The sequence below is a fragment of the Ranitomeya variabilis genome, chromosome 3, assembly GCF_051348905.1.
Source record: "Ranitomeya variabilis isolate aRanVar5 chromosome 3, aRanVar5.hap1, whole genome shotgun sequence".
Classification (NCBI taxonomy): Eukaryota; Metazoa; Chordata; class Amphibia; order Anura; family Dendrobatidae; genus Ranitomeya; species Ranitomeya variabilis.
This window is the reverse complement of record NC_135234.1, coordinates 621,262,827-621,290,048: the sequence shown is the minus strand read 5'-3', so window position 1 is coordinate 621,290,048 and position 27,222 is coordinate 621,262,827. Positions and strand designations below refer to the sequence as shown.

Here is a 27,222-nt window from a genome sequence, read left to right as displayed (position 1 = left end):
CTATTCCCCCAATGCCCTCGTCATCTGCAAAATGGGTAAAAAAAACAATCAACAATATTCCTCACCTTTCAGCAAAGATGCTTTTTGTCCCACGGCGCTCGCGCTGACATCACATAGGTGAAGTGAGTTCATTGGCTGTGAACTCCAGAACCTGTCAGATGGCACCATGAGCAGGAGAACTTTCTGAAATTCACAATGCCTTCAAACAGGGAATGGCAGTTCACAAGCAGACTCTAAGCACATGGTGCTCAGTGTCTAATGGATGACAGGCTGCATGGTCGCATGGTTTAAGGGCAAAAGAATTGAAAATTGTGAAATTTTCAAAATATTCATCAAATTTCTGATATTTTCAGTCATATGGAACAACTGTTACTAATAACATGAAGTACAATGCGCCATGAGAAAACAGTCTCAGGCCAGTTTCACATGTCCGTTTATTTCCAGTACTGGAAAAAAAACGGTACCGTACATATCTGTGTCCATGTGTCCATTTGTGTACTATGTGTGGGACACGTGTGGCAACCGTGTGCCACATCAGTACCAAACGGTCAGCCGCCAGGGAAGAAGTGATAAGTAAGTGCTGTTCCCCAGCGGCTGGTACTGAAGCCGGCTCTCATTATTCTCCCCTGCCCTGTCGACAAGCAGAGGAGAATGATGAACGTTATATTAAAGTTCGAACGACAGCTGGGGGGGCTTTTGGGACTCTTACCCCCATCATCCGACACCTGCTACCACTAATAACAGTGACAGTAGGTGCGGATGATATTGCCTTGCGCAGGCGTGTACTCCGGAGGACAGAGAATGAACTTCAATCCAATATTGTGGCCAGCATGCAGCCAGCGGGTAAGGAAAGGGTGAATCAAACACCCGAAAACCCCGCCCATATGACCCAAAACTGGTCCCGCCAAATTCAGGTGAAAGGTTCCCTTTAACGACGAATGACGGGTATAGCACGTCATGAGCAGGTGTCAGTTCCTGTATCATAACGTGCTATAACCGTCATGGATTTCACCTTTCTTGTGTGAAAACGGACCAACTAATCACATCATGCGATCGGCGAGAGGTGCTAAAGCATCATCACTTCACTATCAATCACTGCCAAGAGCTTGGCTTAACTGACAGTGGAGCTTCTGTGGTAAAAGCCATGGCCAGTGCCGACATCGCTCCTAGCTGATTAACTCTTCAGATGCCACGATCAATGGTGATCAAGGTCTTCATCTCTGAAAAGAAAGGTTAAACAAATGAGCCTTAGTCATTTTATCCTATGGTATGAAGTCAATCGCATAATCAAATGACGTGTGTGGCAGAAGAACATCACACTCAGTCTCAGAAAAAAAACATCACAGAAGTCCTGAATGAATTATGGAAGGTGAGTCTTCACTAATGCCAAATATCTCTACAGACATTTGGAAAAGCAAGAATCACCCCATGACCTAATCTTTTGAACTTCCCAATTAATTGCAGGATTGTGCTTAATTATCCATGGCAGCCTTAACACTAATTTGGCAGGTAGAGAAAGAAAAACCATGAATGAGATGGATTCAATATGCAAAACCCCTACTTTCATACATACATTCTCAACCTTGATAGTAGCATGACTTTGTGAAAGAGGAACATTACCAATTGTCAAAACCTGAATGGGAAGGCCGAGAGAAGAGAAATCATTACCACAGTTTTTAGCAAAATTATGATCAACTACATTACAGGCCAAACCTGAATCTGCAAAAGTAGGCATAAAACAAAGCCAGATTAAGTGTCTAGAGATACCTGAAAGAAAAAAAAAATGGATGTTTGTGTAAGGAGACAGCAGGCAAGTAGAAGGCATGGAACGTAGTCAGAGCAAGGGTTAACAGGGGATTTAATTCTACAGTGGATACTCCACGCAGGAAGAAGTAAAGGGAAATTTTCTGAATACAAATTACTGTAACTTGGAACACGGTAGTAAAACAAGTAACTAAGACAATAAATTCAGAGGAAATAAACTTATCAATCTGACGCAGTCCTCAGTGTATTCCCTGGTTGCAAACGGTGGTGCCAAGGCAATGGCATGGTGGAAATTCGGCGTTGTCCTGGAGAGAATGACGTCCTGGAGAAGATGGTGTCTTGGGTCCTGTCGTGGGCGATGTTTCCTTGTGGTCCTGATGCCAGCTTTGAGTCGGGAAGAAGAAGGAATACACAAGTCAATGTCTCTGTCCCACAGAGCGGTTTCCCCTATGTGGGGTCTGTTTAGAAGCTTATCAGGATAAAGTTCACAACGGGTGATATGACTCTCTGGTCTGAGTGGGAGCGAGGCGATGTCCCATGCACAGGCACTTTGTCTCACAGTCAGCGGTGTCAACGGTGTCAGCGATATCGGTACAAGGCTCTGACGACAGTCTCCATTTATCGCCCTCTGGCTTTCAAGTCTTAGTCCTGCTCTCTCACTATACTTCGAGTTAGGAGCCTCTACTCTGACCTCTTGCCTGAATGATGCCATCTGCTGACCAAACCACGTAAGATGGAACCAGAAGGTGGAGGAAGTGATTCCATAGACACAGGTTTGATGGGAGCACTGGGTCAGTTGGTAGCTGTGGCGCAGTTATCAAATATATGAGGCCAGAGTGACAAGACGGGAAGTCAGTTGGCGCCAACAAGAGAAACAAGGATGACGTTTTAGTGGTGGTATGCAGAGCGTCCGAAGTATGGCTGGAGATCAAGACAGGTGGGACATCTTGGGTAAAGTATCGAAGCTCAGACTCTGGACTTTGAGTCTTCACAGTCTTCATCAATCGAGACCCGATATCCATATGCACAGGTCAAGCATCAGATCATCATAACGAGTTGACCATGAGATGCAAGTGAACTGGGCCATTATTTCCACCATAGATGTACAGCACACGGTGTGGGCCAGTCAGTGTGAGGAGCACACATAGGATACCAAGCAACTTGCTACTAAGTACTTGAGGCCTAGCAGGAAGTACCAGTGACCCCTGTTAGTGCTAATATAGTAATAAAAAACATTTGAAGGACATATTGCAGTCAAGGGCCTTTCATTTCAGGGGATACCTGTGGACATTAAAGCCCAACTGCAGCATTTTTCTTTTTCTTTTTCAGCGTGGAAGAGCATTTTAAATGTAACCCACCTGCCCCCATTCTTATAATCACTTTCTGGCGGATTCACCTTTTACCAACGCCAGTTCGATACTGCAGCGCCATCTTGTGCCCATAACTTCTGACTGGCCTGAAGTCAGAAGTTATGTCACAAGAGCTCATTAAAAGTCTGTGAGACCAAGAACAAGACTTACATAGAGATGTATTGAAAAGATACCTCTGCTCCGCTGCATGAAACACTTGAGCTAACTGGAACTTTCATGGGAGATCGATGGGAGCGACTCTGGAAAAGGATGAAGGCCCCGGCAGGTCAGTATGGGACATGGGGGCAGGGGAATTACATTTAAAGCACCACTCCAGTGGTGCAATAAAAAACGCTAGAGTGGTGCTTTAAAGCAGAAGGACACTAACGCGCCATTTAGGCTGAGAGATAGAACAGAAAATAGGAATTTTAAACTGTTACATTGTAGTTGTCCCCATTACTGTGAAAATTGTGTGACGTGTTACCCAAGCAACTGACTGTTTCCATAATTAACACTTTCATTTCTGTGTTAGAATAAATAGCTTAAGTTGGTCACTTGCGCCTCATTCTTATCTGTGTGATACATTCTAGAACCCTGTTTACACATGCATACAACTGTTTTATAGATTGTAAACATACTGAGAGTTTTTTGTCAGATTTATTTGGCAAAAACATTGCGACTAATAATTTTAATACAGATCTGTGGAAATACTTATCCCTGTAAGTATTATTCCCACTATAGAAAATATTTTAACTTGTCATACCTCCTGACGCTATTAACCTGCAGACATGGGGTTCAAGGGGTTTTCCCATGAACAAAAGTAAATTTTTATTAATACATCTTGGAAGAATAATAAATTCCACAATTGGATGTATTTAAATAAAATGTTCCTGTGCTGAGATAATCTTATAAATGTGCCCCTGCTGTGTACTGTGTAATGTCTGTGTCTGACCGTGCAGGAACATGGTCTGATCATACCACAGCTCCTGGACAAGGGGAAGCAAGAGAGTACACAGACAGGACAGCATGGGATTGCAGATGTTGCTTTCTGTGGCATAAAACATTTTCCTGCACGTTTTTACACATTTTACCTTACAGAAAGAATCAGTAGTGATCCCGTGCTGTAATGTCTGTATACTTTTCTGCATGCCCAGGAGATGTGGTATGATCACACCATGTTCCTGTACGGTCAGACACAGCCATTACACAGTACACAGCAGGGGCACATTTATAAGATTATCTCAGCACAGGAACATATTTTTTAAATACATCGAATTGTGGAAACTTTTTTATTGCAAGATCTATTGATGAAAATGAATTTTGTTCATGGGACAATCCCTTTAATCTGCAAGTTAATTACATCCTCGGGCTGTCCGACTCTCTTATTGAAATACTAAAAGTTGTTTGTCCACCTTACTGAAAATGTGGCTACCTGGACAAAATTAACTTTACTTCTCCCGTGAACTCATAGTTTGCAGTCATAGATGCGTGCCCAGAGTGGCTACATGGCTCACAGCATAGTGAGTGGTGGTTGTGAACTCTCCCCAGCACTTTGATTGACAGTTCGCTCTACAGAGATACAAGCAATCAATCAAAGTGCCAGGGTTGTGCTTACAGCCACTACTTGCTGTGTGTTGGCCAGTGAGTGTAGCCGCTCTGAGTCTGCCTCCAGGACTGAAAGCTCCTGGAAGGAGTAAAGTTAATTTTCTCCTGGTAGCTGCTCTTTCAGTAAGGCCGGGGTCACACATGCGTGTGCAATGTGTTATGACCCCAATGGCGAGGGTCTCAGAGGAACAAGTAAGTCTGCGAAGTACAAAAATCCAGCTCATAGGGCAGTGGTAACTGGATTGACCATATATCTACTCCTAACGCCAACACTAGAAGTAGCCGGGGAACATGCATACGTTGGTCGCTAGATGTCTCGCGCCAGCCGGAGGACTAACTACCCCTAGAAGAGGAAAACAAAGACCTCTCTTGCCTCCAGAGAATAGACCCCAAAAGTTGGATACAAGCCCCCCACAAATAATAACGGTGAGGTAAGAGGAAATGACAAACACAGAGATGAACTAGGTTTAGCAAAGAGAGGCCCACTTACTAATAGCAGAATGTAGTAAGATAACTTATATGGTCAACAAAAACCCTATCAAAAATCCACACTGGAAATTCAAGAACCCCCGAACCGTCTAACGGCCCGGGGGGAGAACTCCAGCCTCCCTAGAGCTTCCAGCAAGGTTAGGATACAGATAATGTACAAGCTGGACAAAAATGCAAACAAAAACAAATAGCAAAAAGCAAGAAAGCAGACTTAGCTTAATCTAGCAGGAACCAGGATCAGTAGACAAGAGCACAACAGATTAGCTCTGATTACAACGTTGCCAGGCATTGAACTGAAGGTCCAGGGAGCTTATATAGCAACACCCCTGAACTAACGGCCCAGGTGAGCATACAAGGAATGACTGACATACCCAGAGTCAAATCACTAGTAACCACTAGAGGGAGCCAAAAAGCAAATTCACAACAGCAATGCAAGAGAGTCACACAAGTCTCTCGCATCAATACCCGGCACTGCTGCCAGCACTCGGGACTGGATCGTGCGGCTGCATGTATTTCTATGCAGCTGAACGCTGTTCCCGAGAGCCGGCGGCAGTGCCGGGTATTGATGCGAGAGACTCATGCAAGCTTCCCGCATTACACACGCAAGTGTGGCCCCGCCTAAGACATCTTTCTACCTGCCTCCAATAGGCATATACGGCTGAAAATGATGCACAACAGAGAACACTGTCACTGCGTCTGCATCATTATGGATGGTTTAGCACAGTTTTGGACGTAAGCGCGACAGAGCCATTGAATGTAGTGGGAAACACTATGTGAACCCAGCCTAACTTGTGGAGCTCATAAAATTGCACTGAATAACCTTTTACATACTAAGAACAGGGAGTAATCTGCGTGTAGACGAGTGGGGAGCCGTGCTCACAGTTTGGGGATCTTGACATTCATGTGCAGTTATTCCGTCTCTAGGAAACCGTGCCCACCCACTTCGTGATTTGCAACTTCCTAAGGCGCCAGAACACCCGATTCCCTCTTCACCATCGATTACAGAATATGTGATATGTGATTCAGCTTACACAGAAAATAGCACAGTACGCTTCATTGATGATTGAAGTGAATAATTATTCCTTTATAACATGTTTATAACTTTTTCAGTCTAAATTCTTTTTAATCAATTCTGGCTGATTAGTAGAAAAAAAAAGTATTGTAATCATGTTGCAATACAGAAGCAAATGAGGTTTTCATAATACCTGAAAACTGCAGAGTAAAAGAGTCTGAACCAGTGAAAAAATGCAAACTGGAAGAATTATAGGACCACAGAGGGACAGAGCAATAAATCTCATTGGGATCTAACAGATGGACACTAAAATCTCACTCCTGAGAGTCAGAAACTTAGGGGAAGGAAACAGATACAAGGAAAATTCTCAGAAGACTGAACTAAAGAATCCAGTATATGCTGTGCAGATAGTGAATGCTTCTAATGGTGGGCTGAAATGTCACATAGTGGGATTTTTAGAAAATATGATATTTGGAGAAAGTGACATTTACCCACTAAGGTTCAATTAAAGGGGTATTCCTAGCTTTTACATTTATGGCCTATTGCTAGAATACACTATAACATTATGGAGGTGCAACCAGTGAAGAACCAGCGGATCCAGAGAATAATGAGGCCAAGTTCCCTTCTGCATTTCCCCTGAAAAATGGCACTATAATCACCTGCTTGTACAGCACCACCGCACAATTTCATTCAGCTGCTTTACAGTTTTTCCTTGCAAGACGACACTGCTGGCCATCATATGTGCCAGGAAGAGGAGAGTAGTAGCCACAGCTCTTATCCCCATATGGCCCTAAAAATATATCACTTTCTATGGTGGGAATCGAATAATTATTTCCTTCGCTGTACACCTTCTAAAAAGTTCAACTTTTGTCTCAGTCCACAGAGTATTCTCCCTAAAGTCTTGGGGATTCTCAAGATATTTTCTGGCAAAACTGAGATGAGTCTTTATGTTCTTGTTGCTCAGCAATGGTTTTCATCTTGGAACTCTGCCATGCAGACCATTTTTGCCCAGACTCTTTCTTATGATGGAGTCATGAACACTAACCTTAGCTGAGGCAAATGAGGCCTGCAGTTCTTTGGATGTTGTTGTGGGGTCTTTTGTGACCTCTTGGATGAGTTGTCGCTGCACTTTTGGAGTAATTTTGGTCGGCCGTCCACTCCTGGCAAAGTTCACCACATTCCATGTTTTTGCCATTTGTGCATAATGGCTCTCACTGTGGTTCAATGGAGTCCCAAAGCTTTAGAAATGGCTTTATAACCTTTTCGAGACTGGTACATCTCCATTACTTTGTTTCTCATTTGTAACAGAATTTCTATGGATCACAGTATGATGTCTAGCTTTTGAGGACCTTTTGGCTAGATTCACTTTGTCAGGCAGGTCCTAGTTAAGTGATTTCTTGATTGAGAACAGGAGTGTCAGTAATCAGGCCTGTATGTGGCAAGGGAATATGATTACAACTTCCCAAAGGTGTGATAAACCACAGTTAATTTAGGTTTTATGGGGGGTACAGTCACTTTTTCACACAGGGCCCTGAAGGTTTTTTTTTTTTTTTCCTTAATAATAAAGACCTTCATTTAAAAACTGCATTTTGTGATTACTTGGGTTATCTTTGTCTAATATTTAAATGTGTTTGGTGATCTGAAACACTTTTTCACACAACTTTACCTTTGATAAAAATTCCAAAGCAACATGAACTATAGTGAAAAAGCAAATTATATTTATTAAGAAGCTGGGAAATGTCATTAACATAAAAAAACATTGTTTACATCAATAAATTAAGATATACAGTAGATTTGGAGTATAAATTAGGACAAAAAGAAACTTATATTCTCTAAATATATACAAGATAGTGATAAACACAACTTATACTTTGTTTCAGTAACACTGTCCTGTGCGACATGCCCGATGATCGAGTGAACAGAAGTCTGACTAGCGACTAGATATGTGTGTTTTAGTGGCAGCTTCTGTAAAAACAAAATGTAAATGTAAAAAATGTTGAGTTCTAATTGATTTATCTATCCATTTTATTCTTGTTCGCTCGGAGCTGGTTTATTTATCTGTCTGCATTTCAGATGCCAAAATCAAATTTGAGATACTTTTGAAGTTGAATCGATTGTGCCTGCAGTATCAATGTGCGCCCAGACACACTGTCATCTTTATTTTCAAATATGATTAACATGAACAATGTACAGGCCAGCCACAGTACAGAAAATGACTTCTATGTACTAAGATGGCAGAATTAATGATGGCGATGTATCATCTTATAAAAGGACAGTCTGTTTTGCACGTAACCCCCCTCCTGTTACTTTGCTCAACATTCACCTCGACTTAACGGCCAAAAAAATAATGAAAGTGATTTATTGTAATATAATTTTACTTTGAAATTAATATTTATGAACAAGTCGCAGGGATTACAGTTATTAGTTCACTTGGTTTTATGAGCAAATCGCTAGATTTTAATAAAGTACAGATTGTGTTGCTCATAGTAACCAATCAAGCATTTGTTCTAGAGAATTTACATTATCTTCTTGGATGTTCATAACGTAACATTTTCACTGAATTTTTGGCTTAGGGCTTTAATTAATACTTTATATTTTGATAATCGTTCATGGAGTATAATGTTTGTTATTTTATGGAAAGTCACATTATAACATTACTTATATATTATTTTAAGCGATGTTCACATTTTCCATTTTTAAAGGATTCATGACAGATATGACTGATCCCTTAAGCAACAAAGCCTAGAGAGTCTTAACCAATTCTGAAAGATAAAGACATATCCCATTGAAGACTGAAGTTACACTGGGTCTAGAACTAAGGCAATGGCACCTTTGACATGGAAAAAAATGATTTTTACATATGTAATTAGTTACCTTTAGTTAATAAATGCATGAAGACTGAAAATTTTGTACAATTTTATTATCAGACCCCTAATATGAAGATTTTCTCTTTGTCAAAGCTTTAGATTTTTCTCTTGTAGGAGTATCTCTCCCAGTAATATAGGCTGGATGTTAGGTCCGTGTATATGCAGGACGGCTTTCTTTATTAGCTCATATATCAGCACAGCTTCTATCCTGCAGATATTTATCCTTAATGTTCTTTTCTTCTTTCATACATGAGACTGCACATGGTACATGCTTTCTCCTTCTGCATGCTATGGAGATCTGTGTACAACCCTTACACCTCCCTGCTGCTATCTCTAAGCCCCCCTTCACATGTTACTTTTTCATGTCCATATCCATATGCGGTAAATTTTTTAAGAACCGCGAATACAGACATGCGCACAACCATTGTATTCAATAGTGGTGCGCACATATCAAGCTTTCACATGGACCATGTGCGTGTGTGAAAAACCGCCAAACATGTCCTTTTTTTAGATGAACCACTGCCGAAATGCGTGCTGCACATGTGCACACTGATGACACACGTGCCTGAGAAAAGCTGTACAATTCGCGCAGTTCCCAGGCACAGGCTGCTGAATGAAACTCTTCATTGTCACCTGGTCTCCCTGTGATCAGCGAGAACAGGCGCCGCTGATGGGAGTTGGAGTCAGCACCCGCTGTGTGTGCATTTCATGTATGAAATAAATAAATAATAAAGTTGTGTGGTCCCCAGGCTATTGATAACAGCTCACAGCTGTGTGCTTAGCATTTACTAGTTAGTAAAAGGTGGACCCCAAAAACATTTACATGGGGGTCCCCCTAATATTACTAACCAGCAAAGGCTAAACAGACAGCTGTGGGCTGATATTAATAGCCTGGGACTGGGCCGTGGATATTAGCCCCGCTCCAGACAAAAAACATTAGCTCTCACACGTTGCATTTTTCCTACATTTTTTTGCAGGCAAAAATCTGCTCTCTTGGCAGTAAAGAAGCTGCTTACAAAAAGCTTTTTTCAGGCATATTTGCCTGCATATTTGTGCATGCTGATACAGTTTAGTTCCTGTTGTTCCTAAGTTTTCTGCACCAAAACAGCAGCAAAACCTGATAACTGCATTTTTGCTGCATTTTTGCCCTTACTCATTGCTTTCTATGAGTGAAAAAACGCAGCAAAAATGCAAAAAGAAGTGACATGCTGCAGTTTGTAAACACGCATCAGTTTTCCAATTCTGTCAGGAAAAAAACCCAATGCGTGTGTATGAGATTTCTGAACTCTCATAGCCTTTGCTGGTACTGTAAAAAGCAGCTTTTAATTTGCATAAAAAAATCACAGCAAAAACGCAACATGTGAACATAGCCCAAGAGTGATACCTTTATTGGCTAACCAGAACAAGATTTTTTTTTTCTGGTTAGTTGATAAAGGTATCTCTTAGAATACTTTCTTCTTTTTGGGCATAAAAGTATTTACATACCCAATTTTTTCAGAACATTCAGTTTGAAGAAGGAATGATACTGCAGCAGCAAAAATTTAGTAAACTGTTAATGAAAACTATTTAAAAAATTGCTTAATTTAGCAAATAGGAAGCAAATGAACAATAAAAAAAAATATGTGAAAAGATGTATACAGCCTTTAAGTTCTGCCAGTGAGGAGGAGTGGAAAACCGAACACCAGTGTGAACAGAACCTGATCCAGTTATAGCAAAGTAGTATACTTGTCAAGAATGATATATGTAAGGCTGCCGTCACACTAGCAGTATTTGGTCAGTATTTTACATCAGTATTTGTAAGCCAAAACCAGGAGTGGAACAAATAGAGGAAAAGTGTAATAGAAACATATGCACCACTTCTGTATTTATCACCCACTCCTGGTTTTGGCTACAAATACTGATGTAAAATACTGACCAAATACTGCTAGTGTGACGGCAGCCTCATAGTAACTGAAATTAGCATTTTCCTAATCTCTTTTGGCAAATGATGCGTTTACAGAAGTAATATATCAGCATTTAGAAGCAATTATTTGACATCGCTTTTCTTCTAGGCAGAATACAGGGAAATCAGTGACTATAAATGACGACAAGGAATTAAGAAATGAGTCCTGAGTTGTAACAACAAATACTTCTGAAGGTCAAATATCCTGATAAAAAGGTTGGTTCCATCTTTGTTGTTCAGAGCACCCTGCTACCCAACCTCCCAGGTTCCAGCTTGCCATTTTTGATTGACTGACAGATCAGACTAGCGAAATAGTTGCGCCACTGGCCCTCACTGGGTGCTTTCCGATGCCGCTACATAAGGCAATTTTGCATCTGCAGCATCAGAGGAGCGCTTGCAAGCTCTATAGCAAAGAGCCTCCAAGCGCTTCGCTTCTTGCCTAGAAGACTGGCCACTGCTGATACACTGCAGCAGTGGTCGGTAACCTAGACAATGAGCAATAAAGAATTAAAAACTCTTCCATTCTTGAAAATGATGAGGATTTTTAATAATAGGTAATACATACATTGTAACAGTATATCTACATTGGTCATGTAAAGAGTTTAATACAGATGCAAAGTTACTACCGTATTTTTTGCACAATAAGATGCACTTTTTCCCCCCAAAAAATGTGAGGAAAATGGGGAGTGCGTCTTATAGTTGGAATGCAGGCTTACCGGCAGTGGTGTGGTGGCGGCAGAGGTGCGGCGGCGGCAGAGGTGCGGGGATGATGAGGCGCAGTGAGCATTATGGCGTGAGCGGGGTCCCTTCCACAGGTGAGGTGACGCAGCGGCCCGGTATCCAAGGTAAGCAGCAGAGCCGGGTGAATCATGGCTTTATCGGTGGTGGCGGCCATCCTCCTGAGGCCGCGAGTGCGCAGATGGAGTGCTCTGCTTCCCGGGGCTTCAGGAAAATGGCCGCGGGAGGCCGCGCATGTGCAGATGGAGATCGCGGCGGCCATTTTCCTGAAGCCGAGATCTAAATCTGCGAACTCGGCTTCAGGAAAATGGCCACTACAATCTCTATCTGCGCATGAGTGGCCTCCTGCGGCCATTTTCCTGAAGCCCCGGGAAGCAGAGCACTTCATCTGCGCACACGCGGCCTCAGGAAGATGGCCGCCACCACTGATAAAGCAATGATTCACCCGGCTCTGCTGCTTACCTTGGATACCGGGCCAATGCATCACCTCACCTTTGGAAGGGACCCTGCTCACGCCATACCGCTCACTGCGCCTCATCATCCCCGCACCTCTGCCGCCACCACAGCACTGCTGCAACCCCCCCATGGACACCAGGTCGTGGCGTCACCCACCTAAACAGGAAGGGACCCTGCTCAGGTGCACGCCATATCGCCCACTGCATCACCGCACCTCTGCCGACACCATGCCTCCTGTGACACTGCTCTGCCACCACCAGCCCTCAGGTAAGACACTGTAAATTCGGACAATAAGACGGACCCCCATCTTATAAAAAATCTTTTTTTCTGCAATTTTCACCCCAAATTTGGGGTGCGTCTTATGGTCCGGTGCGTCTTATAGTCCGAAAAATGCGGTATATAAGCAGAGATCAGGCATAATTCTATATATTTCAAACTTCAATGTACTGTATACAGGTCGCACAACTGAAAATAACTCGTTCCAAAAAACTTTTGACATCTCATAAATATCAAGTTTTCATTAGTGGGTTTGTGGGTTCTGAAACCTCCACAGATCGCTAAATGAAGGAGGGGAAGCAATCAACTAAGTTCTGCTCTCATCCCACATGTCAAGGTGGTTTGCCCACCTAGGGGAACATGTTTTTTTTTACTTAAATACATGTATTTGGGCTAAAAATCATTTTTGCAATATGATTACATTAAAACGTTTGCATTGTTTGGCTTTTATAGGCTCTGCAATTCCCTCCAAATTCTACTTCGATGAGGCCTGTGGTCATAAATCATCTGAGAGGAGCTTGAAAAAAGTCAAAGAAAAGAGTTACAATTTCTGTCAGACCCTGAGAACAAGCTCACTGATGGATTCTCAGCTACTTCATTCTGCAGCTAACAATACAAAAGTGCAGCACAGAAGCTATAGAAGGCAAACAGTGCAAATCTTGAATGAATCCAATTGCAAAGATTATTTTTTCATTTGTATTTGATGAATACATGCATTAAAGTAAAAAACAAAACAAAAAAAACTAACTCCTTCAATAAATCGTGTTGATATGAAAGATTGCAGTAAAAATGTGCCTATATTAAAAATCCTTATTGTGTACATTATATACATGTATCTTTGAATGATACATCACCTTTTCTCCTAGTAGATGGACCAGGTGAAGCTGAAGGCCAAATGTATGCCTATTTTAGCATTGCAGAGCTCTAAGGATTTGCTCATCTCCTACATACAAGGTGGATCCTATTGAGTTTGATACCAGAAGATTAGTAATAGCCTATATATGAGATCCATAAGAACAGCGTGTTCTTTATTATAAATGTAAAGAAAGCTATAGAATAAAGCTTATAAAAAAATGGTGATAGTATTTTCAGACACCAGGATCTCATTTGATAGATGGGTAAAGGAGACAGTCTGCAAATCACCTCATGTATAGTTTATGTTGTGTTCCCCCCCCCCAAAAAAAAAAAATTTAAATAAATCACTTCAAAGTGATGTCCACAAAGTGCCTCCCTTTTGTTTAACATGCTGCCCACTGCCTCATGTAAAGTGCAATCTGTCTATCAGCAGAAACACCAAAATGGAGCAAAGGGAGCTGATCTTCTGCCTACAGGCAAAACAGAGTTGGGCTTTCAGTTTGGGACAAGCAAGTCTTTGGACAATGGCAGAATCAATATATGCGGGTTGGACCTTTAAACATTTATAGTGCTTGAAGAATGCTGATAAGGACCACCAACTCAAAAAACAGTGAATGGCAAGGTACAGGGCACGTGAATCCGGACAGTTCCAGGAATTACAAGCCTGGTATGTGCACCCAAAGCTGTTTTACCTTGCAAGTGATGAGGGCACCAAGAATGTAATGTTCTACAGGGCTGTGTGAAAGGACAAGTACACAGTGAATTTCTCAAATCATTCTTACTATGTATGATGCTATGATGCTCAGTAGTATACATACATTGGTCATGTAAAGAGTTAAATATAGATTCAATATTGCTGAATATTTATACCCAACAAGATCTAGAAGGCACGGATTACTAATATCTGGTAAGGGTGCTAGTTGTGTTATTCTTGCCATGAGTTCTGCTGGTGCCTAGGATGGGATCCAAGTCAGATGGTGATGTGCTTTGTAGTCTGGAACATATCAATGACTATAAATATCTAGAATGTTCTCCCTTGGCTTCATGTCAATCTTGAGTTCTTACAATGTGCAAATCACAAAGTTGGTCACCGGTTTCAACAGTCTTGTTTCCTCTGTTCCAGGGAATTGTTCAGGTTGTTTAATGTCTTCTTGATCCTCAGAGCAGTAAGCCTCGCTGATGGACTCTGGTACCAACATTCTCTCATGATCTTCATAAGTGCTGATAATATCTAGTAAGAAGATGGGAAAATAGGTTACATTTTCTAGACATTATTTATGCTTTTATTTCAGGAAACAGATTTTTTTTTTCATTTTTTCCAGGTAAGAAGAGCTTTAGTCCACAGATTTATAGCAGATATTGGTTTCTGACATTTAGAAAAAGTGCTTTAAAGAGGTTGTCCTCTACTAGGGCAACCCCTTCTTGATCTAAAAGTTTTGGGCTGATAAAATAAAAAAGCCTATACTTGCCTCCCATGCTGGCACTCGTGGTCCCGGGGCTCTCGTGCAGTTTTGAGACACATGACTCCGGTGCCCAATCAGCGCTGGCGTCACTGCCTTCACCTTGGGACATTTTGAACATGAAGAGGAAGAGAGCAGCTGCAGCCCGGATTTCCTCTTTAGGTTCAAAATGTCCCAAGGCGGGGACAGTGACGCCAGCGCTGACTGAGCGCCAGGGACACGTGTCACAACAACCGCATGAGAGATCCAGGACCGTGAGTGCTGACATCGTTGGAACAGCAATGGCATGGGATGCGAGTATAGGCTTTATTACTTTATCAGGACCAAACATTTAGATCACGAAGGGGTTATCCTAGTAGTGGACAACACCTTTAAGTGATTTGGGCAAAATGGTAAACAGACAAAACAAAGAGCTTAAAAAGTCTATTGTTTCTCATATTTGTCACAGTGGAAAGTAAAGTGATGTTTAGAAGCTACTCAGTTAATGTAAAGGTAAGATATTACTTTTTAAACATAGCATAAGATTAATTCCTTTCTATATTCTGCAGAACAGTGTTCATAAAAACGTATATACAGCTCAGGCAGATTAAGAGACGACCACATCAAAACCCTGTCATGGGCAGCCCAATCTCCAGACCTGAACCCCATTGAAAAACTCTGGAATGTAATCAAGAGGATGATGGATAGTCACAAGTCATCAAACAAAGAAGAACTGCTTCAATTTTTGCGCCAGAAGCAATGTGAAAGAATGATCGAAAGCATGACAAGCAGTGATTAAAAATCATGGTTATTCCACAAAATATTGATTTCTGAACTCTTCCTGAGTTAAACCATTAGTATTGTTGTTTCTAAATGATTATGAAATTGTTCCCTTTGCATTATTTGAGGTCTGAAAGCACTGGGGGGGTTAATTTTGACCATTTTTCTTTGCCAGAAAAAAAATACAAAATTTATTGCTTGGAAATTCAGACACATGTTGTCAAAAGTTTATAGAATAAATGAACAAATTACATTTTACTCAAAAATATACCTATTAAGAGAAAAGTCAGACAAACTAAACATTTTTCAGTGGTCTCTTAATTTTTGCCAGAGCTGTATATTGTGTTGCAGTGCACAGATTGGTCATTTTTTACTGTTGCATTGCTCTATCCTCACACACTGTGGTCAGCTGTAGCAAGGTTTAACTTTCAAACCACTACAAATGGGAATAGATTTAAAGGCTATGTCCACCTTCACCACCAGTTCTTCTAAAACACTTAAAATGAATAATAAAACAACTGTGCAAATGGTCTTCATTAAAAATATCCCACCGCTTTGTATACACAGCTCCCATACTGACCTACGCTGTGTTATGTTATTATGAGACATACAGTATATATCTGCATTGCAGTTATAGACACAAAACGGTAGGAAATTGTTAATGAGAATTATTTGCAAAGTTGTTTCCTTCTTAGATTAGATCCATTGAAGCAATAAAAAGTGTGACGCAACAAGGAACATAAATAGTCTCTATTTTTTGGAGATATTCATTACATACAATCTCTACGATGGTCTCAAGCATGCAAACATATCGCTTTACTTAACACATAAACACCTTTGAAAGAAAATGAATATTTATATAAAGACGTTGAAGGACCAACTTAAATATGTCAAAAATGTCCAAGTCCCAGTAGAGTCAGCAAATCTTCCTGTACAAATCTGTTTCTGCAGTGGCTCTAGATTTACCAATGAAATTACTCATGTAGGGTCTTAACCCAATAATTAGGGGGTCAATTCCCCATTCATAAAAGTCTGGTCACTCATATACCTCAAAATCTTCTCATGTTCCTCTGTCTTATATGCTTCCGTAGAGCACAACGCCCAAGGATTTGGAACAGGACAAGCTAGTGATGTGATGGTTGGGGGTCCACAAACTTGTAGTTACGATATAACATAAAGGGTGTATTTCTAACATTTAATGTTGAGACGTAAAGCTGGAATAAGCCATAATACTCTGATTGCTGTGGCCTGATCTCTAGGAATCCCATCAGTTCTAAAAACGAATTGGCAGATGCCCCCTTGGCAGCCCTCCTGCGGAGCAGCACTTCCAGACACCCATTGGCAGAGAACTGCAGCTCAGCTTCTTTCTCAGCAGTATCCAATATCACTTACTATAGTAGTAAAACTTTTTATGACCATCTTGCTTACGCTAAGTTCAAACTAGCATTCGGCATTTTTTTTCAGCACCGGTATATGAACACATAAATGGTAAAAAACTTATCCATCCTATGGCAGATACAAACAGAGCCCAATGGACCCATTCACTATAACGGTTTGGTTTCCACTCTGGAGATCATCATGTTAATGGAAAAAAGGCTCTGCTGCAAGTATGAACTTAACCTTACCTAAGTACATGTTACTTGCAAGATTTTAGGGTGATGCATTCCATCTGGACCCAGTGTTAGACTGGGGTGCCAAGGGCCCACCAGTAACATTGACCTTGGGGGTCCCCACTTTTCACCTGCATACAAATATTACACTAGCCTCGTTCACAAATTTAACTATATCTCTATATAATAATAAACTGGGTAGTTTGGTTAATGAATGATGAGATGCTGCTATTTTTCTGTACAGAATGAATCAAGTGAATTATGCCAAGTACTGATCCAGTAGCGTTGGAGGCCAAGATCTGTACAGGGGCCCACCAGGAAAGTCCCCTGTTACCCTGTGGGTCAGTCTGCGCCTGTCTGGACCACAAATTATAGAAATCAAGTAAAATAGTAAAATGTCTCTCCTTTCGAATGATGAAGCAGCTCGGGATACACGCCTAGTAAGCCCAGATACGGTATGAGCAACACAGGAAGTCACACCTCATAGTTTCCAATTTCCTCGTATCACACCAAAGTTTTATTAATATTTCTTTATAAAAGCAAAAATGGGCGCTGGATGTGTTTTATCAAGATCTGGTTAATCCATAACAGAAAAAGGAAAATGTCATGGTAACTTGTTCTACAAATAGAAAATAAATTGTCTGTACATTCTGCTGTACCTGCATTTTAGGCCACAAGCCAGGCCAGAAGCATGGAGTATTAGGGGCCAAAACACATAATAGAAGATTCGCCCGTTCATTGCCTAGCAGTGCAACGTATCAATATATTTATAAAGAATTGATGGATAGATGCGCACGGCTGCACTCAGGGATAATGTCACACCATATCAATACATGAGAAAGAAACCGTGCGGCAGGTTTATCAATGTAGTAATGTCTGTTAATGGCATTGTTGATCCAGAGGAATAGAATATTTCTCCACTCCCCTTACACTTTTCTAATGGTGGGCTCACACAGCAGTATAAAAAAATATCCAGAAAAGTGGGACATCCATGTACAATACGCTTTTTACAACAGCTATTACCGTATATACTCGAGTATAAGCCGACCCGAGTATAAGCCGACCCCCCTAATTTTGCCACAAAAAACTGGGAAAACTTATTGACTCGAGTATAAGCCTAGGGTAGAAAATGCAGCAGCTACCGGTGAATTTCAAAATTAAAAATAGATACTCCATACCATTCATTATGGCCCCATAGATGCTCCACATAAAGCTGTGCCATATATAATGCTCTGCACCGTTCATTATGGCCCCATAGATGCTCCACATAAAGCTGTGCCATATATACAATGCTCTGCACCGTTGCCCCATAGATACTCCACATAAAGCTGTGCCATATATACAATGCTCTGCACCGTTGCCCCATAGATAGCTGTGCCATATATATAATGCTCTGCACCGTTGCCCCATAGATAGCTGTGCCATATATATAATGCTCTGCACCATTGCCCCATAGCTGTGCCATATAGAGCTCTGCACCGTTGCCCCATAGCTCTGCCATATAGTGCTCTGCACCGTTGCCCCATAGCTGTGCCATATATATAGTGCTCTGCACCGTTGCCCCACAGCTGTGCCATATATAGTGCTCTGCACCGTTGCCCCACCGTTGCTCTGCCATATAGTGCTCTGCACCATTGCCTCATAGATGCTCCACATAAATCTGTGCTGCTGCTGCTGCAATAAAAAAAAAACAAAAAAACACATACTCACCTGTCTTGCTTGCAGCTCCTCGGCGCCATCTTCCCGGCGTCTCTCCGCACTGACTGATCAGGCAGAGGGCGGCGCGCACACTATATGCGTCATCGCGCCCTCTGCCTGAACAGTCAGTGCAGAGAGACGCCGGGAAGATGGCTCGGCCCCCACGGCTATGTGGAACGAGGACAGGTGAATATGACATACTTACCTGCTCCCGGCGTCCCGCTCCTTCCCCCTGCCTGTCTTCGGTGCCGCAGCCTCTTTCTCTATCAGCGGTCACCGCCACCGCTTCATTAGAGAAATGAATAGGCGGCTCCGCCCCTATGGGGGGTGGAGCAGCCTATTCATTTCTCTAATGAGCGGTCCCACGTGACCGCTCAGGGGAAGAGGCTGCGGCACCCAGAGACAGTGGGACGTGCAGGGGGGGTGCCAGGAGCCCCGGAAGCAGGTAAGTATATGACAGTGCTCACCCGCCGACCCCACCACCGATCATGACTCGAGTATAAGCCGAGGGGGCACTTTCAGCCCAAAAATTTGGGCTGAAAATCTCGGCTTATACTCGAGTATATACGGTATTCATTTACTACTTCCTATGTTATAAAATTATGTATGTGCAGCGCCCCCACTGCCGCAGGGCCGAGGGGTACCCGGTACTGGGCCTCTGAGTCTCTGTTCTGGGGTTGTCACGGTGGCTAGACCCGGTCCGTGACCCTGCTGGGGGGCGTACAATGAAAGTGGAAGTATGGTGATGATGTTATGGTGCGGTGAAGTGCCGGTCGCAGTAAATAACGAGGACACCAGGTTGCAGTCTCTTTACCTCTTTACTGAAGGCTTCAGGGTCCTCAGTCCGGAATACGGTTAACCAGGCTGCGCAAGTCCGGCCGGTCCGATGGCACCTCCAGAGTTCCCTTTGCAGGTGGAAATCTGTGCCTACCTTCTAGCGCTTGTGTGTTGTGGTCCTCCCCTGCTGTGCTCTCGGGATAGTACCCCACAACTGTTGTGTCTGTTTCTCGTGTTCCCTCACAACTCGATTCTGATGTTCTTCCACGTCCCCCAGATCTTATGGTTAGGACGCACCCGTATGACGGGGAGGCTCGGAGCTCTTCCGGGACTCTAGCGTCGCCCCACTCCTGTTGTTACCCCCCTGTGTCTTCCTAGGTGAATTGGATGAGACAGCCCGCCTATAACTGACTGTCCTGCCGTAGGTTTGAAGTTTGGCCTGGAGCTCTATACTTCCTCGGCGTTCCGGCCACCGGTTATGCGCCTCAATAGGATGTTGCCTCGTCTTACAGCACGACTCCTACTGGTATTTCTCCTTGTTGCGTTGATCTCGTTTCTCACTCAGCACAATATACCTCGCTTCTTGTCCTTTCTTGGGGTACCGCCGCTATATCGTGCAGGCGCGGTCCCGTAACGTTCTTTCTGGTTGCTAGGCCTCTGTCAGGATTCCACCCCTGACAGGGACCCCTCTGAATCTTCCCCCTACAACACCCTCTGCCACAAGGTGTTGCCTGGTTCCAACCCAGTCAGCTTTCTCATCTAACTTCCTGCCTAACCCCCAGTTTTACCAGATTGTGAGGAGTGGCCTAATGAATAGAACCCTTAGCTCCCCCTGGAGGCCAGACTGTGAAGTGTATTGGTGTCTGTGATACCTGGTCAGATGAACTCCTTCAGTGCCATCAGACGTACCATAGCTGTTGTGAAATTGGATTTTGGGCTCCCCCGGTGGCCACTGGTGGAATTGAACTTGTGTGCATCATCCCCTCTGTTCACCTGTTCCCATCAGGATGTGGGAGTCGCTATTTAACCTTGCTCCTCTGTCACTTCCATGCCGGTCAACATTGTAATCAGAAGCCTTTCTGTGCATGTTCCTGCTACCAGACAACTTTCAGCTAAGTCGGACTTTTGTCCTTGTTTGTTTTTTGCATTTTGTTCCAGTTCACAGCTGCAGTTTCGTTTCTGTGTCTGGAAAGCTCTTGTGATCTGAAATTGCCACTCTGATGTTATGAGTTAATACTAGAGTCTTAAAGTAATTTCAGGATGGTGTATTGATAGGGTTTTCAGCTGACCATGAAAGTACCCTTTCTGTCTTCCTGCTATCTAGTAAGCGGACCTCGATTTTGCTAAACCTATTTTCATACTACGTTTGTCATTTTCATCTTAAATCACCGCCAATATATGTGGGGGCCTCTGTCTGCCTTTCGGGGAAATTTCTCTAGAGGTGAGCCAGGACTATATTTTCCTCTGCCAGGATTAGTTAGTCCTCCGGCCGGCGCTGGGCGTCTAGGGATAAAACGCAGGCTACGCTACCCGGCTACTGTTAGTTGTGCGGCAGGTTTAGTTAATGGTCAGTTTAAGTTTCCATCCTTCCAAGAGCTAGTTCCTATGTATGCTGGGCTATGTTCTCTTGCCATTGAGAACCATAACAGTTTGACCGGCCCACAAAGGGTTAAATTAATTGGCAGAGAAAGGAGAGAAAAAAGAAGTCTGCTAAAAGATTTTTTTTTTTTTTTTTTTTTCCTTCAGTTCTGAGTGTGCTTTCAATTGAATCACTTGCAAGTCTGCCTATATTGCAGCCTTCCTCTCTCTCTCTCCTTCTAATCCTGGAATGGCTCTGTGTTCACCTGTTTAAAATGGATATTCAGAGTTTAGCTGCAGGTTTGAATAATCTCACCACGAAAGTTCAAAATTTACAAGATTTTGTTGTTCATGTTCCTATATCTGAACCTAGAATTCCTTTGCCTGAATTTTTCTCGGGGAATAGATCTTGCTTTCAAAATTTCAAAAATAATTGCAAGTTGTTTTTGTCCCTGAAATCTCGCTCTGCTGGAGATCCTGCTCAGCAGGTCAGGATTGTGATTTCCTTGCTCCGGGGCGACCCTCAAGATTGGGCTTTTGCATTGGCTCCAGGGGATCCTGCGTTGCTCAATGTGGATGCGTTTTTTCTGGCCTTGGGGTTGCTTTATGAGGAACCTCATTTAGAGCTTCAGGCGGAAAAAGCCTTGATGTCCCTATCTCAGGGGCAAGATGAAGTTGAAATATACTGCCAAAAATTCCGTAAATGGTCTGTGCTTACTCAGTGGAATGAGTGCGCCCTGGCGGCGAATTTCAGAGAGGGTCTCTCTGATGCCGTTAAGGATGTTATGGTGGGGTTCCCTGTGCCTGCGGGTCTGAATGAGTCCATGACAATGGCTATCCAGATCGATAGACGTCTGCGGGAGCGCAAACCTGTGCACCATTTGGCGGTGTCTACTGAGAAGACGCCAGAGAATATGCAATGTGATAGAATTCTGTCCAGAAGCGAACGACAGAATTTTAGACGAAAAAATGGGTTGTGCTTTTATTGTGGTGATTCAACTCATGTTATATCAGCAAGCTCTAAGCGTACTAAGAAGCTTGATAAGTCAGTTTCAATTGGCACTTTTCAGTCTAAGTTTATTCTATCTGTGACCCTGATTTGTTCTTTATCATCTATTACCGCGGATGCCTATGTCGACTCTGGCGCCGCTTTGAGTCTTATGGATTGGTCCTTTGCCAAACGCTGTGGGTATGATTTAGAACCTCTTGAAACTCCTATACCTCTGAAGGGGATTGACTCCACCCCATTGGCTAGTAATAAACCACAATACTGGACACAAGTAACTATGCGAATTAATCCGGATCATCAGGAGATTATTCGCTTTCTTGTGCTGTATAATCTACATGATGTGTTGGTGCTTGGATTGCCATGGCTGCAATCTCATAACCCAGTCCTCGACTGGAACGCTATGTCTGTGTTAAGCTGGGGATGTAAGGGGATGCATGGGGACGTACCTTTGGTTTCCATTTCGTCATCTATTCCCTCTGAGATTCCTGAATTCTTGTCTGACTATCGTGACGTTTTTGAAGAACCTAAGCTTGGTTCATTACCTCCGCACCGGGAGTGCGATTGTGCCATAGATTTGATTCCGGGTAGTAAATACCCTAAGGGTCGTTTATTTAATCTGTCTGTGCCTGAACATGCTGCTATGCGAGAATATATAAAGGAGTCCTTGGAAAAGGGACATATTCGTCCTTCGTCATCTCCCTTAGGAGCCGGTTTTTTCTTTGTGTCTAAGAAAGATGGCTCTTTGAGGCCGTGTATTGATTATCGGCTTTTGAATAAAATCACGGTTAAATATCAATATCCGTTGCCACTGCTGACTGATTTGTTTGCTCGCATAAAGGGGGCCAAGTGGTTCTCTAAGATAGATCTCCGTGGGGCGTATAATTTGGTGCGAATTAAGCAGGGGGATGAGTGGAAAACCGCATTTAATACGCCCGAGGGCCACTTTGAGTATTTGGTGATGCCTTTTGGCCTTTCTAATGCCCCTTCAGTCTTTCAGTCCTTTATGCATGACATTTTCCGTGATTATTTGGATAAATTTATGATCGTGTATCTGGATGATATTCTGATTTTTTCGGATGACTGGGACTCTCATGTCCAGCAGGTCAGGAGGGTTTTTCAGGTTTTGCGGTCTAATTCCTTGTGTGTGAAGGGTTCTAAGTGCGTTTTTGGGGTTCAAAAGATTTCCTTCTTGGGATACATTTTTTCCCCCTCTTCCATCGAGATGGATCCTGTCAAGGTTCGGGCTATTTGTGATTGGACGCAACCCTCTTCTCTTAAGAGTCTTCAGAAATTTTTGGGCTTTGCTAACTTTTATCGTCGATTTATTGCTGGTTTTTCTGATGTTGTTAAACCATTGACTGATTTGACTAAGAAGGGTGCTGATGTTGCTGATTGGTCCCCTGCTGCTGTGGAGGCCTTTCGGGAGCTTAAGCGCCGCTTTTCTTCCGCCCCTGTGTTGCGTCAGCCTGATGTTGCTCTTCCTTTTCAGGTTGAGGTCGACGCTTCTGAAATCGGAGCTGGGGCGGTTTTGTCGCAAAGAAGTTCCGACTGCTCCGTGATGAAACCTTGTGCTTTTTTTTCTCGTAAATTTTCGCCCGCCGAGCGGAATTATGATATTGGGAATCGGGAGCTTTTGGCCATGAAGTGGGCTTTTGAGGAGTGGCGTCATTGGCTTGAGGGGGCTAGACATCAGGTGGTGGTATTGACCGACCACAAAAATTTAATTTATCTTGAGTCCGCCAGACGCCTGAATCCTAGACAGGCGCGCTGGTCGTTGTTTTTCTCTCGGTTTAATTTTGTGGTGTCATACCTACCGGGTTCTAAGAATGTTAAGGCGGATGCCCTTTCTAGGAGTTTTGAGCCTGACTCCCCTGGTAATTCTGAACCTACAGGTATCCTTAAGGATGGAGTGATATTGTCTGCCGTTTCTCCAGACCTGCGGCGGGCCTTGCAGGATTTTCAGGCGGATAGACCTGATCGTTGCCCACCTGGTAGACTGTTTGTTCCTGATGATTGGACCAGTAAAGTCATTTCTGAGGTTCATTCTTCTGCGTTGGCAGGTCATCCTGGAATCTTTGGTACCAGGGATTTGGTGGCAAGGTCCTTCTGGTGGCCTTCCCTGTCACGAGATGTACGAGGCTTTGTGCAGTCTTGTGACGTTTGTGCTCGGGCCAAGCCTTGTTGTTCTCGGGCTAGTGGATTGTTGTTGCCCTTGCCTATCCCGAAGAGGCCTTGGACGCACATCTCGATGGATTTTATTTCGGATCTTCCTGTTTCTCAGAAGATGTCTGTCATCTGGGTGGTGTGTGACCGTTTCTCTAAGATGGTCCATTTGGTTCCCCTGCCTAAGTTGCCTTCTTCTTCTGAGTTGGTTCCTCTGTTTTTTCAAAATGTGGTTCGTTTGCATGGTATTCCGGAGAATATCGTTTCTGACAGAGGAACCCAATTCGTGTCTAGATTTTGGCGGGCATTCTGTGCTAGGATGGGCATAGATTTGTCTTTCTCGTCTGCTTTCCATCCTCAGACTAATGGCCAGACCGAGCGGACGAATCAGACTTTGGAGACATATTTGAGGTGTTTTGTGTCTGCAGATCAGGATGATTGGGTTGCTTTTTTGCCTTTAGCGGAGTTTGCCCTCAATAATCGGGCCAGCTCTGCCACCTTGGTGTCTCCTTTTTTCTGTAATTCGGGGTTTCATCCTCGATTTTCCTCCGGTCAGGTGGAATCTTCGGATTGTCCTGGAGTGGATGCTGTGGTGGAGAGGTTGCATCAGATTTGGGGGCAGGTGGTGGACAATTTGAAGTTGTCCCAGGAGAAGACTCAGCTTTTTGCCAACCGCCGGCGTCGGGTTGGTCCTCGGCTTTGTGTCGGGGACTTGGTGTGGTTGTCTTCTCGTTTTGTCCCTATGAGGGTTTCTTCTCCTAAGTTTAAGCCTCGGTTCATCGGCCCGTACAAGATATTGGAGATTCTTAACCCTGTGTCCTTCCGTTTGGACCTCCCTGCATCTTTTTCTATTCATAATGTTTTTCATCGGTCATTGTTGCGCAGGTATGAGGTACCGGTTGTGCCTTCCGTTGAGCCTCCTGCTCCGGTGTTGGTTGAGGGCGAGTTGGAGTACGTTGTGGAAAAAATCTTGGACTCCCGTGTTTCCAGACGGAAACTCCAGTATCTGGTCAAATGGAAGGGATACGGTCAGGAGGATAATTCTTGGGTGACTGCCTCTGATGTTCATGCCTCCGATCTGGTCCGTGCCTTTCATAGGGCTCATCCTGATCGCCCTGGTGGTTCTGGTGAGGGTTCGGTGCCCCCTCCTTGAGGGGGGGGTACTGTTGTGAAATTGGATTTTGGGCTCCCCCGGTGGCCACTGGTGGAATTGAACTTGTGTGCATCATCCCCTCTGTTCACCTGTTCCCATCAGGATGTGGGAGTCGCTATTTAACCTTGCTCCTCTGTCACTTCCATGCCGGTCAACATTGTAATCAGAAGCCTTTCTGTGCATGTTCCTGCTACCAGACAACTTTCAGCTAAGTCGGACTTTTGTCCTTGTTTGTTTTTTGCATTTTGTTCCAGTTCACAGCTGCAGTTTCGTTTCTGTGTCTGGAAAGCTCTTGTGATCTGAAATTGCCACTCTGATGTTATGAGTTAATACTAGAGTCTTAAAGTAATTTCAGGATGGTGTATTGATAGGGTTTTCAGCTGACCATGAAAGTACCCTTTCTGTCTTCCTGCTATCTAGTAAGCGGACCTCGATTTTGCTAAACCTATTTTCATACTACGTTTGTCATTTTCATCTTAAATCACCGCCAATATATGTGGGGGCCTCTGTCTGCCTTTCGGGGAAATTTCTCTAGAGGTGAGCCAGGACTATATTTTCCTCTGCCAGGATTAGTTAGTCCTCCGGCCGGCGCTGGGCGTCTAGGGATAAAACGCAGGCTACGCTACCCGGCTACTGTTAGTTGTGCGGCAGGTTTAGTTCATGGTCAGTTTAAGTTTCCATCCTTCCAAGAGCTAGTTCCTATGTATGCTGGGCTATGTTCTCTTGCCATTGAGAACCATAACAGAACGCACTGCAGAATCTTCATACTGCCACTATACGGAAGGACGGCGTAGGTGTGGGGTCAGTTGATATTGTGCTGCGAGACCAACTGGTGACAGGCTTGCGAGATGTGTTGATGAAACAGGCCCTGCGAGAGCGCATGCGCGTAAAGCTAGATATGACTTTCTCTGAGGTCGGGAGTGAGGCACGCACGCGCGAGCAAGAGCAAGGGGTGGTAGGGCCAGTGAGAAAGGTATGGAGCAGGGAGGTAACAGCCCCTCTATGGGTAGAAGACTTGAAGACGGAGGTTAAGCGAGTCCGTGAGGAGGTGGCTGAATATAAGAAGATCCCTGCTGCAGAGTACAGCCCTCCAGTGCGAGAAAGAGAGACCGCCCCCCAAAGTGAGACTAGTGCCGCTCGGCGAAGATGCTACAACTGCGGAGCACCCAGTCACAATGAAGAGGAGGCGATGTGGACCCGAGATTCCCAGCTGAAGATAAGAAGAATCTGGGAGGAGATTGAGAGTCTGGGGAAAGCCCTTACTGCCGTTTTGGGGACCAGCGGCATACCCCGAGGTAACGCGCAGAAGCCGCCAGAAAGAGATAGAGGAGAGGTGCGCAGCATGAAGAAGGCTTCGGTGGTGGCCCCAGAGTGTAACTCCGTATCCTGGGGTGAAGAGCAACCGCAGATGAGAGATGTCCCCCGCCGAGGTCGACGATCCAGACTGAAGCGCCCTCCAGACCGACGCAGACGTGAGTGCTGGACGTGCAGAAAGGTGGGACACATGTCCAGAAATTGCCCTACCCGAGAAGAGCGGTGGCAGAGATCCACTCACCCCTCTGAGGGTCCTGCTAATTGGAGGGAACGTCACCCCTGGAGGGAATGTTACGGCAGGAAGAGAAGAGTTCCACCTAGGACAAGACAGTACCACTATGTCGGACG

The 27,222-nt window shown here is 43.8% G+C and overlaps 1 protein-coding gene across 2 annotated transcripts in view; it reads right to left on the bottom strand.

Annotated features, from left to right (window-relative positions):
• Positions 1–12,302: 12,302 nt before the first annotated feature.
• ACVRL1 (activin A receptor like type 1) overlaps positions 12,303–27,222 on the bottom strand; it is a 153,430-nt gene continuing 138,510 nt past the window's right edge. For both annotated transcript variants that reach the window (XM_077297419.1, XM_077297420.1), the window contains exon 10: positions 12,303–14,584. In XM_077297419.1, the coding sequence (XP_077153534.1) occupies positions 14,450–14,584 (135 nt within the window). In that variant the 3' untranslated portion in view covers positions 12,303–14,449. The remainder of the gene's footprint in view (positions 14,585–27,222) is intronic.